Genomic DNA, 15,530 nt, shown 5'->3' with positions numbered 1-15,530 from the left:
CGTGTGCTGTAATTTTCTTTGTTCTTATTCCTAAAGTAATCCCCCACTGAAACTTCAACCACCTGGCCGGGCTCATTCCCCAACACCAGGTCCAGTATGGCCCCTTCCCGAGTTGGACTATTTACATACTGCTCCAGAAAACCCTCCTGGGTGCTCCTTACAAATTCTGCTCCATCCAGACCTCTGACACTAAGTGTATCCCAGTCAATGTTGGGAAAATTAAAATCTCCATTCACCACCACCCTGTTGCTCCTACATCTTTCCATAATCTTTTTTCATATATGTACCTCTATCTCATGCTCGCTGTTAGGAGGTCTGTAGTACAGCTCCAACATTGTTACCGCACTCTTCCTATTTCTGAGCTCTGCCCATATCGCCTCACTGCTCGAGTCTGCTATAGTGCCCTCCTTCAGCACAGCTGTGATATCCTCTCTGACCAATAATGCAACTCCTCCACCCCTTTTATCTCCCTCTCTATCCCGCCTGAAGCATCAATATCCTGGGATATTTAGTTGCCAATCATGCCCTTCTCTCAACCAAGTCTCAGTAATAGCAATAACATCACACTCCCAGACTGATGTCTTCCACAGAGAGACTCACATGCATTTGACAGACTATCAAAGTAGCTCAACATTGCAGTAGACTGGGTGGACTCCTCTCTCTCCATTCCATATTTGCCTTTAGTCACATGCAAGGCTGCAAGCTTAGTATTATACCCGACGTTTATCTTGCCAGATCATATCGGGTGATTGATCATCTTTCAACACGACAGCCACTCTACGGCTACTCATACCACCGCTATTGTCATTCATATCTGCTCGGTCTGACCAGCCAATCTCCTCCCTGAGGAAAGAGGCCATTCAGCCTGGAGGAGCACCTGCAGAGGGCATCAGAGACCCTGGGCACCAAACTTGCTGTGCTTGCTACAAAGTCAAGATTTCTGACCTTTCAGCTCTTTCCATATTCTTCTGCCTTTTCAAAGTATCGCTGACTACCTTTTGAAGATGGTGCTAGCCTTTCCTGCACCAGGACTTCTGCCTCTCCATCTTCCCCCATTTTGATAAATGTGTTTTTGTCGTGTGGTGTTTGAATAAATGTTGGTATTCACTTTCAGTTCTATAAATTGGCCTCGTGGCAGTGTTATGGACGGTACCTGCAACAGTTCGGTTCTTTCAGGATTGATGACATTACAGATGTCAATACGTTTAAGACCATCTTTTTACCAGATCAATTTGAAATTGAGAGTGCCAGCTTAACGGTATGTACAGAAATCTTTTTTTTTTAAATAATTTTTATTCAAGTTTTCAACAACAAATTTTATCACAACAGAGAAAAACAGTGACCCCTGCCCTCCAATATAAAAACAATAAATTAACAAGAAAAGAAATAAGCATAAAACCATGAGAACAAACCCCCATAACGAACCCGTAGTCCCCCCCCCCAGGTTGCTGCTGAAGTTTTTTTTAATAAATGTTTTATTGGGTTTTTGAACAAGGTATAATTACCGTTATGTGCACAGAATAAGAAACATATATATACACATATTTAGAGGGGAAGGGCACACCCCAACATAAAAAGAATATAATAAAATATGAAATAGAATAACTGATGGAGTATTGTGCACCAGCTCGACAGCGGCAGCACTGTACATGTGGCAAAATTACCCACACCACGTGAGTAGGCGACTGCCTGTGGGGGGGTGGGGGTGGGGGGGCATACACACATTTAGGTGCCGGGGAGAAAATCACAGTGTGCGATATTTGGCTGTGCTGTGTGTTGTTGTCGTCCGCCCCTCCCGGAAGGGTCTCGCTGCCGTCCCACGCTCGCCCCCGCTTCTGTCGCTCCTCCCGTCCTCCATCTCCATTTTCCTCGTTCCCCGCTCCTGGAGGTGTCATGCACGTTTTGGCATCGCGTGCCCTCCCTCAGGCTCCTGCTTCCCTGCCCCCGCCCCACCCCGCCGGCCCTCCTCTCCCGTTCCCCCCCCCCCCCCCTCCACGGTTCGCCTCCCTCTCCCCAGGTTTAGCTGTCTCCCCCCCCCCCCCCCCCCCCCCCCGTGGTTCGCCCCTCCCTCCTCAGGTTTAGCCGTCTCTCCCCCCCCCCCCCCCCCCCCCCCCCGCCCCCCCAGTCCATCTCTCCCCTCCATGCCCCGGCTATCTTCCCCCGATTCCTGACCATTTTACCCTGATGGCGAATTTGATTTCTCCATTTTCTCGGATGGCGAATTTGATTTTCTCCATTTGGAGAGATTCCCAGAGGTCGGACAGCCAGTCTGCAGCTCTGGGTGGTGCTGCTGACCGCCAGCCAAACAGGATTCTACGGGGGGCGACCAGGGAGGCAAAGGCAAGGGTGTCCGCCCTCCTCCCCAGGAATAGATCTGGCTGGTCCGAGACCCCGAAGACCGCCACTATCGGGCATGGCTCCACCCTCACTGCCACCACTTTGGACATGGCCTCGAAGAAGGCTGTCCAGTACTCCACAAGTCTGGGGCAAGACCAGAACATGTGGGCGTGGTTGGCCGGGCCTCTTTGGCACCGCTCACATCTGTCCTCCACCTCCGGGAAGAACCTACTCCTACGTGTTCTTGATAAGTGGGCTCTGTGTGTATGTACAGAAATCTGATGTGAAATGTCGAACTGTATTCTTTTAGATATTAATGTTATTACTGAATGTCTTGAATCTTGCCTTTTAAAATTTATTTTACTGTTCTTGTCTTTCCTGCAGTTTTTTTCTTTTTGTCTTTGATCATTGTTTAAAAATGAAAGGGTGGGATTCTCCCATCCCACCCTGGTGGGATGCAGCGGGTGGGAGTTGAGAATCTGACAGGATTGAAAAAGTAGGGCAGCACGGTGGCGCAGTGGTAGCACTGCAGTCTCACGGCGCCGAGGTCCCAGGTTCGATCCCGGCTCTGGGTCACTGTCCATGTGGAGTTTGCACATTCTCCCCGTGTTTGCGTGGGTTTTGCCCTCATAACCCAAAGATGTGCAGGGTAGGTGGATTGAACAAGCTAATTTGCCCCCTATTTGGAAAAAATGAATTGGGTACTCTAAATTTAAAACAATAAAAAAGATTGAAAAAGTGTGTAATAATAGGTTGCAGTTCTCCCAATAACAGGTCAATGGCAAGTTGGTTATCCCACTGCCTGCTGGAATGTACATTCTTTGAAGCTGATGAATGCTCATTAAAGCAGTTGCTTGCCAGAATCTCCCCATGCCTTCCAATCTTGCAAACAACAATGGAAAATCACGTCTGTCTCAAACGCATTTGAAAAGGAATGGTGTACACGAGGTGAACCTCAATTCGCCTGAGACCTCGAAGTGAGTGCAACATACATAGCTAATCTGCCATAATACTGTGCCCCTCCTGTTGCACTGAATGCCACACTGCTGGGGCAGAGTAGTTTGTGCCCTCCAACTCCATGCTGACATTGCTGTGGGACATATGAACCCTTCAATTTGAGCGACTCAAAATTTGACCGAAAGTGGCGTGCAAGGTGAGGATGGGGCTGACGAATACAAGTAGGCAATGGAAATAGGAGAGCTGTGCAAGGATGGTGTGGATGAGAAAACATAAGGGGCAATGGAAGGAGTGCTGTGCAATGGCAGAGTTGAAGGGCAAAGGGGTAGAATAGCTGTGCAAGGACAGGAGTAGAAGAGCAAACACAAGTGGGACAATGGGGAAGGAGGGCTGTGCAAGGGCAGGGGTAGGACAAAGTGGCATGATGGAAAGCAGAGTGGCAAGAAAATGGAGAAGGATGATGAACAATGGAAGGCATAGGGAAGACCAAAGATTGGGAAGGTAAACCCCGACAAGGATGCACGAAAGAGGACTTACAATGGTGACCATGGAGTGACTGGTCAGGCACAGGATGGCTCCTGCTTGAACATGTTGGTTTTGGCCCTTTTTACCCGTGTTTTGGGCAGATTCAGTGGAAAAATGGAGCGGAGTGTGTGGGGAAGAAGTTCTCCCCTGGATGGGCATGTTTACAGGCGACACGTTGGCCCAGTGATGAGCACTGTTGCTTCATAACGACAGGGTTTCAGGTTCGATTCCCATTTGGGTCACTGTCTGTGTTGAGTCTGTGCGCTCTCCCAGTGTTTGCGTGGGTTTCCTCCGGAAGCTCCGGTTTCCTACCACAAATCCAGAAAGACGTGCTTGTTCGGTGAATTGGGCATTCTGAATTCTCCCTCTGCGTACCCCAACAGGGGCTGGTGTGTGGCGACTGGGGGCTTTTCACAGTAACTTCATTGCAGTGTTAATGTACGCCTACTTGTGACAATAATAAAGATTATTCTTAGATTATTATCAGACCCACCTGAAGACAGCGAAAGACGTGGTGAAAGAGTTGGAGGAGACTCATGGCGCAATACCAATTACTTTTTAAAATAAAATATTTTATTCAAGGCATTTTCATACAAAAGCACAAGAACAAATAAACAGCATTATAAACAACCAAATCCCATTTTCCCCTGCTCCCCTAACACCACTCCCCCCCCCCCCCCCCCCCCCCCCCCCATCCTGCAGTCCCCATTTTAACCCCCTTACCCCCACCCCTGCATTTCTCTATGCTGGCCCCTCAAACCTCCTTAAAGAAATCAATAAACGGCTTTCACCGACCAACCCGCTCAAGACGAAATTGACCTTCTCCAGCCGAAGGAATTCCACTAGGTTGCTCACCCATACCTTCGCTTTCGGCAGCACCGAGCCCCTCCACCCGAGCAAGATCCGTCTACAGGCTATCAGGGAGGCAAAGGTCAAAACATTGGCCTCTATCACCCCCTGGACCCCTTGGCCTTCTGACACCCCAAATATCGCCACCTCTGGACCTGGGACCACCTCCACCCCCAGCACCTTGGATATTATGTCAGCGAAAATTGCCAGAACCCCTTCAGCTTCGGACATGCCCAAAAAATGTGGACATGATTCACGGGCCTCTTCGCGCACCGCCCACGCCTATCCTCTACCCCCTCAAAGAACCTGCTCATCCTTGCTACTGTCATATGCACCCTATGGACTACTTTAAACTGAATGAGTTAACCTCACACATGATGAGGATGCATTCACTTTCCGCAGGGCCTCTGTCCACGTCCTGACCTCCACCTCCCCTCCCAGCTCCTCCTCCCACTTGCGCTTTATGTCCCCATCCCAATCCATCAACTCTTTGTAAATGTCGGACACCTTCCCCTCCCCGATCTCATCCCTCGACAGAATCATATCCTGCAATGCCAGGGGCCAGGAAAGGACGGCACCTCTCTCTTTACAGAATCTCAGATCTGCAGGTACTTAAAACTGTTCAGCCTGGGCAGCTCGTACGCTTCCTCCAGATCCTCCAACCTTCCATACTTGCCTCTATGAACAGGTCACTAAATCACTCAATCCCTGCTAACCACCACCCCCGAAACCTCAAATCTAACCCAGCGCAAATCTCTAGTTGTTGCAGATTGGTGCCCACACTGAAGCACCCTCCAGTCCCAAATGCTCCCTTCTCTGCCTCCACACCCTTAAGGCTGACACCACCACCAATGGACTAATGGAGTACCTGGCTAGCGAGAATGGCAGAGGTGCTGATAGCAAAGCCCTTAAACTGTGTCCCTACACGATGCCACCTCCAGTCAACTCCATGCTGATCCCTCTCTCACGACCCATTTTCTAACCATGGCGATGTTCGACACCCTGAAGGAGTTTATCATGTTTGGCAGTGCCAGCCTCCCCTTTGTCCGCTCCAGGAAAACCCGCCTAACCTGTGGGGCCTTCCCCACCTCAAACTCTTTATAAAACTCCACTGGGGCCTTCCCTGCCTGCATAGCCCCCATAATTTCCATCACCTCCCTCAATCCACTTGGGGCCCCAATCCCCAAACTAGCTCTTCCTTAGGAAACTCCAGCCAATCCAAAATCTGCTGCATCCCTTCCTACCCCTCCGTCTGGGGGCTCTGACTTGTATAGCCTGGGTCCAACACCACCCTTCCCTTATCATCCTTCACTCTGCCAATCTCCCACGCCGCCTCTTGCTCCCTCAACTGGTGGGCCAGCATTCTGCTCGCCATCCCTCCATACACGTACACTGCCCCTCTGGCCATCCGTAGCAGCCCCACCCCCTTGCCTGTGGATACTAGCCCAAAATCCACATGGAGCCTCTGCCTCTCCTTCAAGAACCCTGCCTCCTGGGCCTCCAAATACCTCCTATCCACCCTCACAATCTTATCTACCAGCCGTGCCATCTTCACCCACTCCCCTTTCTCCCCATGCACCCAAATTGAGGGTTAGGTCCATTCAGCCCCCTCACCTCCCACGTGACCATAATCACCTCATGAACTCCCCCTGAAGCTTCCACAATGTTCTCCCCCCTCGAACGCCACCCACTTATTCATCAACACCGCCACCCCCTCATCTTCATGTCCAATCCCGGGTGGAACACCTGCCCCACCCATCCTTTCCTCAACCTTGTCTGGTCCCCAATCTTTAAGTGCATCTCCTGCAGAAAGGCCACGTCCGCCTTCAGACACCTCAGGTGCACTAACACATGTGACCATTTGACCAGCCCATTCAGCCCCCTTACCTCCCATGTGATCAGCCTTGTCGGGGGCTCTCCGCCCCCACTTTTTGGGCCTGCCCTGGTGTCATGCGACCCTGCAAGCCCACCCTCGGGCGTCCACTGTCATCGATCCTTTTCCAACTGCGCCACATCGACTGCACTTGTCAGCAACCCTCCCCCCTCCACCCTTAAACAAAATATCAACCCCATCCCCACTCTGTGCCGACCTCCTGACACCCCCCACTTCACTCCCGTTAACTAACCCGCCCAGCTGGCATGGTGGCCCCTGTCCAAGGCTGCCAACTTCTCTGCCATCCCCAGCTCCTCTCTTTCCCCCCCTGCCCAAATCATACTACCTTAAAGAATAACAAAAGGCGCACTCATATCAATGTTCCCACATGAAAAACCTGCCCTCCAGAAAACTCACCATTAAAGACTTATTAAAGAAAAAACTTTAAAAAAAAACACATGCACTAATTTCTCTAAAGTTCAATGTCCTCACTCTCCTCCCAGTTCATTGATCCTCATAAACTCCATCGCCTCTTCTGGCTTGTCAAAATAATACTCCTGCTTCAGGACAGTCACCAATAGGCGGGCAGGTACAGTACTCAGAACTTCACCCACTTTTAACAGAGGACAGCCTTGACCTGGTTAAACCCGGACCTCCTCTTTGTCAGTTTTGCTTCCAGGTCTGCGTATACCTGCAGCTCGTACCCTTCCCATTTGCATTTCCTAGTCTACCTCACCCTTCGGAGAATCGTCTCCTTGTCCAGAAATTGGTACAACTGCACCACCACTGCCCTGGGTGGCTCACCCGCTTGCAGCCTCATTATCAGCGGTCTATCTCTGGGGGTTGGTCAAAGGACCCTTCTTCCATCAACTTCTCCAGTGTCGTGGCCATGAACGTGCCGGCCTCCGCACCTTTGATACCTTCGGGAATTGCAACAATCCTCAGATTTTGTCTTCTGGAGCGATTCTCCAGATCGTTCAACTTCTCCTTCAGCCTCTTTTGCATCTCCCGCATCACCTTACCTCCTCCACCAATGAGGCCAACTGCTCCTCGTGCTCACCCACTGCCTCCTCCACTTTCTGGATCGCCCAGCCCTGAGACTCGAGGCTCTGCTCCACTCTCTCAATCCCCGATGTAATCGTATCCACCACCTTGGCCAGGTCTTCCAAGGCCTCTTTCCTCTGCTGACAGCACTTTCCATTGAGAAACTTTATTAGCTGCTCCATTGACTGCTGGGCGGGCAGAGCAGCTCCCTTGCCCGCTGACATTGTCTCCTGTGGTGCACCATGAAGACTCTCCTGCTCCAGCAGCTCTTTTCTTCTATCGCACGTATAGACACTGACATTAAGTTTCTACAAAGATGCAAGAAAGCAGACAAGATCCTGAAAGGGCTACAGGTCACAAACCTACTCAAGTCGACCTACAACTAGGACTACGCTGAGAGACTCTGCCGTTGCACCTCTCACACTCCTCAACCACCTCGTACGCCAGCTCTACAGCACACAACACAACCTGGAAACCAAGATAGAGGCCATATTCTCAACTTGCGCTCAGGACGCAGCAGACCAGCTGCGGAATACCGCCAAACAGATGAGACAACGATACTATGCCACCTATATGCACACAAAGAACAGGAAGCTTGAGAAACTCGGCATCACCACCAGCAGCAACCAGGCCTCCCCCGTACAACAGTACAAAACAATACAGGAAAATCTATTGTCAACTTGTCGGACTACACCCTTCAACCAGACAAAATCGAAGTCCTCAGCAGAGGGCTCAATTTCTGTACCAGCCACCAAAATGGACCCCATCAGTCTCGCGGCAGACACGGAGGAATTCATCAGGCGAATGAGGCTCCGGGAATTCTTCCACAGACCCCAAGAGGCCAACAGCGAACCCAAGGAGACTACCAATGAACCGGAACATTAGACCGAGAGATCTGCGGTGTGGCAACCGAAGAGGAAAGAGTCGAATTGGACCCCTCCGGAAGGCCGCTGCCCTAGACTCGACATGTATGCTCAAGCCGTCAGGAGTCGCGTCAATGCCAGATTCATCAGTCGCATTCACAAGACAGCCCCGAACGTCACCCAAGCACAACGTAACGCCATCCTCTCAAGACCAACCGCAACATCATCATCAATGCAGCAGACAAAGGGCCACCGTCATACTGAACAGAACGGACTACTGCCAAGAAGTCTACCGACAACTCAACAACCAGGAACACTACAGACAGTTACCCGCAGATCCGACCAAGGAACACATCCGCCAACTCAACAAACTGATTAAGACCTTGGATCCAGACCTACAGAGCACCCTACGTGCTCTCATCCCACATAATCCCCGCATTGGAGATCTCTACTGCCTGCTGAAAACACACAAGGCCAACACAGGCAATGGGACCCTGTGTCAGAACCTCTCTGGCTATATCGAGTGCATCTTGAAACCCATCGTACAAGGTACGCCCAGGTTCTGTCGCGACACGACGGACTTCCTACAGAAACTCAGCACCCATGGACCAGTTGAACCAGGAACATTCCTCGTCACAATGGGCGTCTCGGCACTTTACACCAGCATCCCCCATGACGACGGCATTGCTGCAACAGCCTCAGTACTCAACACCGACAACTGCCAATCTCCAGACACAATTCTGCAACTCATCCGCTTCATTCTGGATCACAACGTCTTCACCTTCGACAACAAGTTCTTCATCCAGATGCACGGAACAGCCACGGGGACCAAATTCGCACCTCAATACGCCAACATCTTCATGCACAAGTTTGAACAAGACGTCCTCACCACACAGGACCTTCAACCGACGTTATACACCAGATACATCAATGACATTTTTTTCCTTTGGACCCACGGCGAAGAATCACTGAAATGACTACACGATGACATCAATAAGTTCCATCCCACCATCAGACTCACCATGGACTACTCTCCAAAATCAGTTGCATTCTTGGACACACTCGTCTCCATCAAGGACGGTCACCTTAGCACTTCGCTTTACCGCAAGCCCACGGATAACCTCACGATGCTCCACTTCTCCAGCTTCCACCCGAAAGACATTAAAGAAGCCATCCCTATGGACAAGCCCTCTGTATACACAGGATCTGCTCAGACGAGGAGGAGCGTAACACATCTACAGACGCTGAAGGATGCCCTCGTACGAACGGGATATGACACTCGACTCATCGATCGGCAGTTCCAACGCGCCACAGCAAAAAATCGCACCGACCTCCTCAGAAGACAAACACGGGACACAACCAACAGAGTATCCTTCGTCGTCCAGTACTTTCCCGGAGCGGAGAAAATACAACATCTTCTTCACAGCCTTCAACACGTCATCGATGAAGATGAACATCTTGCCAAGGTCATCCCCACACCCCCACTACTTGCCTTCAAACAACCGCGCAACCTCAAACAAACCATTGTTTGCAGCAAATTACCCAGCCTTCAGAACAGCGATCACGACACCACACAATCCTGCCATGGCAATCTCTGCAAGACGTGCCAGATCATTGACACGGATACCACCAATACACGTGAGAACACCACCCACCAGGTACGCGGTACATACTCGTGCGACTCGGCCAACGTTGTCTACCTCATACGCTGCAGGAAAGGATGTCCCGAAGCGTGGTACATTGACGAGACCATGCAGAGGCTGCAACAACGAATGAACGGACATCGTGCGACAATCACCAGGCAGGAATGTTTCCTTCCAGTCGGAGAACACTTCAGCAGTCAAGGGCATTCAGCCTCTGATCTCCGGGTAAGCGTTCTTCAAGGCGGCCTTCAGGACGCGCGCCAACGTAGAATCGTCGAGCAGAAACTAATAGCCAAGTTCCGCACACATGAGTGCGGCCTCAACCGGGACCTGGGATTCATGCCGCATTACATTGATCCCCCACCATCTGGCCTGGGCTTGCGGAATCCTACCAACTGTCCTGGCTAGAGACAATTCACACCTCTTTAACCTGGGGTTACCCCTATCTCTGGATCTGTAAAGATTTAATTACCTGCAAATGCTCACATTCTAAGCATTGTCTGACATCTTTGAATTTGTCTATACATATGTTTCTGGAACATACCTCTTCATTCACCTGAGGAAGGAGCAGTGCTCCGAAAGCTAGTGTTTGAAACAAACATGTTGTTAGGTGGATTGGCCATGCTAAATTGTCCCTTAGTGTCCAAAAGGTTAGGTGGGGTTACTGGGTAAACCAGCCCCTAAAAATGAAAATCGCTTATTGTCACGAGTAGGCTTCAATGAAGTTACTGTGAAATGCCCCTAGTCGCCACATTCCGGCGCCTGTCCGGGGAGGCTGGTACGGGAATCGAACCGTGCTGCTGGCCTGCTTGGTCTGCTTTCAAAGCCAGCGATTTAGCTGAGTGAGCTAAACTTGCCCTTTGGGCGTGGAAAAGGCTGAAAATATCCTCCTTGAGCAAGAGCCACCAAATGTGCGACCACGCTCTCCGTGGCCATCACTGGAAGTCCCTTGCAATACCAATTATCATAGAATTTACAATGCAGAAGGAGGCCATTCGGCCCATCAAGTCTGTGCTGGTCCCTTGGAAAGAGCAACCCACTTAAGCCTCCATCTCCGTAACCCAGTAACCCCACCTAACCTTTTGGACACTAAGGGACAATTTAGCATGGCCAATCCACCTAACAATATATAAAAGGTAAGAAAGAGGCAAAAATTGACATAAGACCACTGGAAAATGTGGCTGGAGAAGTAATAATAGGAAACAAAGAAATGGCAGAGGAACTGAATAGTCACTTTGCATCAGTCTTCATGGTGGAAGACACCAGTGGGATTCCAGAGCTCAGGAGAATTGGGGCAGAGGTGAGTGTAGTGTCCATCACTAAGGAGAATGTTCTGGGGAAACAAAGGGCTGAAGGTGGATAAGTCACCTGGACCGGATGGACTACACCCCAGGGTTCTAAAAGAGAGAGCTGAGGAGATTGTGGAGGCATTGGTGGTGATTTTACAGGAATCACTGGAGGCAGGAAGGGTCCCAGAGGACTGGAAAGTGGCGAATGTAGCACCGCTGTTTAAGAAGGGACGGAAGCAGCAGATGGGAAATTGTAGGCTGGTTAGCCTGACTTCGGTCATTGGTAAGATTTTAGAGTCCATTATTAAAGATATGAGATCACAGAGTACTTGGAAGTGCATGATAAAGTAGGACTGAGTCAGCATGGCTTCGTCAAGGGACGGTCATGTGTGACAGATCTATTAGAGTTCTTTGAGGAGGTAACAAGGAAGTTGGACAAAGGAGAACCAGTGGACATGATTTATTTAGATTTCCAGAAGGCCTTTGACAAGGTGTCGCCATAGGAGACTGTTAAATAATTTAAGAGCTCATGTTGTTAAGGGTATCCTGGCATGGATAGAGGATTGGCTGACTGGCAGAAGGCAGAGTGGGGACAAAGGGGTATTTTTCAGGATTGCAGCCGGTGACTAGTGGTGTGCCTCAGGGATCTGTGCTGGGACCACAACTTTTCACAACATACATTAATGATCTGGAAGAAGGAACTGAAGGCACTATTGCTAAGCTTGCAGATGACACAAAGAGGAGTATTGAGGAAGCAGGGGGCTGCCGAAGGACCTGGTCAGGCTAGGAGAGTGGGCAAAGAAGTAACAGATGGAATACAATTTGGAAAAGTGTGACGTTATGCACTTTGGAAGGAGGAATTTAGACATAGACTAATTTCTAAATGGGGAATGCTCAGCAAATCAGAAGCACAAAGGGACTTGGGAGTCCATGTTCATGATTCTCTTAAGGTTAATGTGCAGGTTCAGTCGGCAGTTGGTGAGGCAAATGCAATGTTAGCATTCATGTCGAGAGGGCTAGATTACAAGACCAGGGATGTACTTCTGAGGCTGTATAAGGGTCTGGTCAGACCTCGTTTGGCGTATTGTGAGCAGTTTTGGGCCCCATATTTAAGGAATGATGTGCTGGCCTTGGAAATTTTCCAGAGGAGGTTCACAAGAATGATCCTTGGAATGAAGAGCTTGTTGTATGAGGAACGGTGGAGGACTCTGGGTCTGTACTCGTTGGAGTTCAGAAGGATGAGCGGGGGGGGGGATCTCATTGAAACTTACAGGATATGGTGAGACCTGGATAGAATGGACGTGGAGAGAGTGTTTCCACTTGTAGGAAAAACTTGAACCAGAGGACACATTCTCAGACTAAAGGGATGATTCTTCAAAATAGAGATGAAGAAGAATTTCTTCAGCCAGAGGGTGGTGAATCTGTGCACTCTTTGCCACAGAAGACTATAGAGGCCAAATCACTAAGTGTCTTTAACACAGAGATCGAAAAATTCTTGATTGATAAGGGGATCAGGGGCCATGGAGAGACGGCAGGAGAATGGGGATGAGAAAAATATTAGCCATGATTGAATGGTGGAGCAGACTCGATGGACCGAGTGGCCTAATTCTGCTTTGTGTCTTATGATCTAACCTGCACATCTTTGGACTGAAGGAGGAAACCGGCACACCCGGAGGAAACCCATACAGATACGGGGAGAAAGTGCAAACTCCACACAGATTGTCCCTGAGGCGAGAATTGAACCCGGGTCCCTGGAGCTATGAGTTGCCACGCTCGCGAGCACTGCTAGTGTCCGGGAGTGAAGTGGGGGAAAGGCTGCGATGGTTGGCCAGAGTTCAGGGGGAGGGGAAGTGGGGGTGGGAGGGAGCGGGGAATGCGATATGGCAACTATGGAGGGTTAGTGTGGTCATGGTTAGGGCAGAAGGCCATCTTGGATGTGGCCGGTTTAGAACGGGAATCGGCAAGACAGAGCCTAAGGATGATGATGGCGAACACTAGAGGGGGGTGGAGACATAGGCCTCCTGTGAGAATTGTGACATGGAATGTCCGTGGGCTGAATGGGGTGGTCAAGAGTTCCCGGGTGTTCCTGCAGCTGAAGAGCTTGAAAGCAGCATATATTTTCTTGTAGGAGACACATCTCCGGGTAAAAGATAAGATGAGGCTTGGAAAGGGATGGGTGGGACAAGTGACCAGTGTTTCAAAGTCAAGGGAGTTGGCCATTTTGTTGAGCAAGAGAATGGGCAAGGTGGTGGGGCAGCTGCAGAGGGCGAGGGGGTGCAGTATGAGTATGGGGAGAAGGCGAGTCACATTTTGGCCAACCAGCTCCAGCGTCAGGCAGCGTCCAGGGAACTTCTGCAAGTGAGGGCGGAGAAGGGGAAGCAGGTGTGGAAGCCGGAGAAGATACGTGTTTGAAACTCTCTACGAGGGGTTGTCTGGGGCTGAATCGGGGGGAGGGGAGGGACGGACTACCTGTTTGAAGTTTTGGGAAGGTTTGCGTTTGGACCAAAATTTGTGGCATGGGTTTGTTTGTTGTATGTGTCCCCCATGGCTAGTGTTCGAACAAACGAGATGAGTTTGGGATATTTTGGGTTCCATAGGGGGATAAAGCAGGGGTGCCAGCTGTCGCATTTGTTGTTTCATTAGCAATTGAGCCATTGGCAATGGCCCTTTGGGTATCGTCTGAGTGGCGAGGGATTGTGAGGAGGGCTGGGGAGCACCAGGTATCATTGTGTGTGGACGACCTGTTGTTTGTGTTGGACCCATTGGAAAATATGGGCAGAATTATTTGCTTGTTGGAAGGATTTGGGGTGTTTTCTGGCTACAAGTTGAATGTAGGGAAGAGTGAGGGATTCTAGGTAAACGCGGCAGGGCAGGGAAAACCTGGGGTCGCTCCCATTTAAAGTGACAAGGGAGTGGTTTAGGTATTTAGTGATTCAGGTAACGCATGAGTGGGCCACAATGCATAGGTTGACCTTGACATAGTTAGTGGAAGAGGTTAAGAGGGACTTTAAAAGGAGGGATACATTGTACTTGACATTGGCAGGGAGGGTGCAGGTGGGACAGATAAATATGCTGCCAAGGTTCCTGTTTGTTTTTCAGTCCCTCCAGATTTTTACCCCGAAAGCCTTTTTCCGGAAGGCGGAGGCGCTGGTCTCTGAATTTGTGTGAGCTGGGAAGGTGCTGAGAGTTAGGAGGGCTCTGCTACTAAGGTGGGGGAGTGGATCAGATTGGAGTTGTTGGAGAGCTTTGAGAGGCGGTGTTTGGCACCTTATTGAGGATAGTGGGAACTGAGGTGAAGCCAGACCCCATGGTGGTCATCTTTGGGGTTTTGGAGATGCTGGAGTTCCTGGAGGGGAAGAAGGCCGATGTCGCAGTCTTCACCTCTCTGATCGCCTGGCGACGGATTCTTTTGAATTGGAGGTCAGATACGCCACCGGGAGTTGCGACACGTCTGAGAGACCTGTACGAATTTCTCCGGTTGGAAAAGGTTAAGTTTGCCTGAAGAGGGTTGGAACAGGGCTTTGAGATACAGTGGAGGTTGGAATGACGTTTGAGGGTCTGTCTGCCGTTGTGGGCGGCCGGGGGGGGGGGGGGGGGGGGGGGGAATTAAAAGGGGAAAATGTACAAACTGTTAACTCTGTTTTGTTGGAATGTGGTGCTATTGTTTATGTTTGGAATAAAATAGCTTTAAAAAAATGCATGAAATGCTGACATACAAAGGGGTCAAAGGAATTACACATTGTGCATGAGAAGGGTGTGCACCAGACTCCGGAATGGCAGGGGATGGGCTCATTTGTTTGGCACATTAGAGGTGGTTCGGATGAAGACTTAGAAGGTGGAAGTGCTGTATTTTGGGACTGTTGTCCTTGATCTTCATTGCAGATAGGAATAATGTGAAGGGTTTCATTTGTGTTCAGACGCTGCACACCAGCATCACAGAGTGCAGATTTTCTCTTACAAAATAGAAAGGAGCAACTGATAACAAGAAGTTCAGGGACTATGTGGACCTCACAGTCAGAAGTCTGAGATAGGAGACAGTGCAAAAGAGTAGCGACCATGCAGCAGGAGCAATCATTGGGAGCATGGTGTGCCCCAGCTGCAGGAAGGGCTCTGTGCACCACAGGGAAAAAACACAGCTTGGTGTGCAATG

At 50.1% G+C, this 15,530-nt stretch overlaps 1 protein-coding gene across 2 annotated transcripts in view; it reads left to right on the top strand.

Annotated features, from left to right (window-relative positions):
• The window catches only part of cfap54 (cilia and flagella associated protein 54), a 763,542-nt gene that overhangs the window by 15,642 nt on the left and 732,370 nt on the right, over positions 1-15,530 (top strand). Inside the window, exon 3 of one of the 2 annotated variants that reach the window (XM_038810894.1) lies at positions 1,115-1,258. The exons of the other annotated variant lie outside the window; for it this stretch is intronic. Within the exon in view, the coding sequence (XP_038666822.1) occupies positions 1,115-1,258 (144 nt within the window). The remainder of the gene's footprint in view (positions 1-1,114; positions 1,259-15,530) is intronic. 2 annotated transcript variants of the gene reach the window in all.

This window comes from Scyliorhinus canicula, chromosome 11, assembly GCF_902713615.1.
Source record: "Scyliorhinus canicula chromosome 11, sScyCan1.1, whole genome shotgun sequence".
Taxonomy (NCBI): domain Eukaryota; kingdom Metazoa; phylum Chordata; class Chondrichthyes; order Carcharhiniformes; family Scyliorhinidae; genus Scyliorhinus; species Scyliorhinus canicula.
This window is presented reverse-complemented; position numbering and strand designations above follow the sequence as displayed.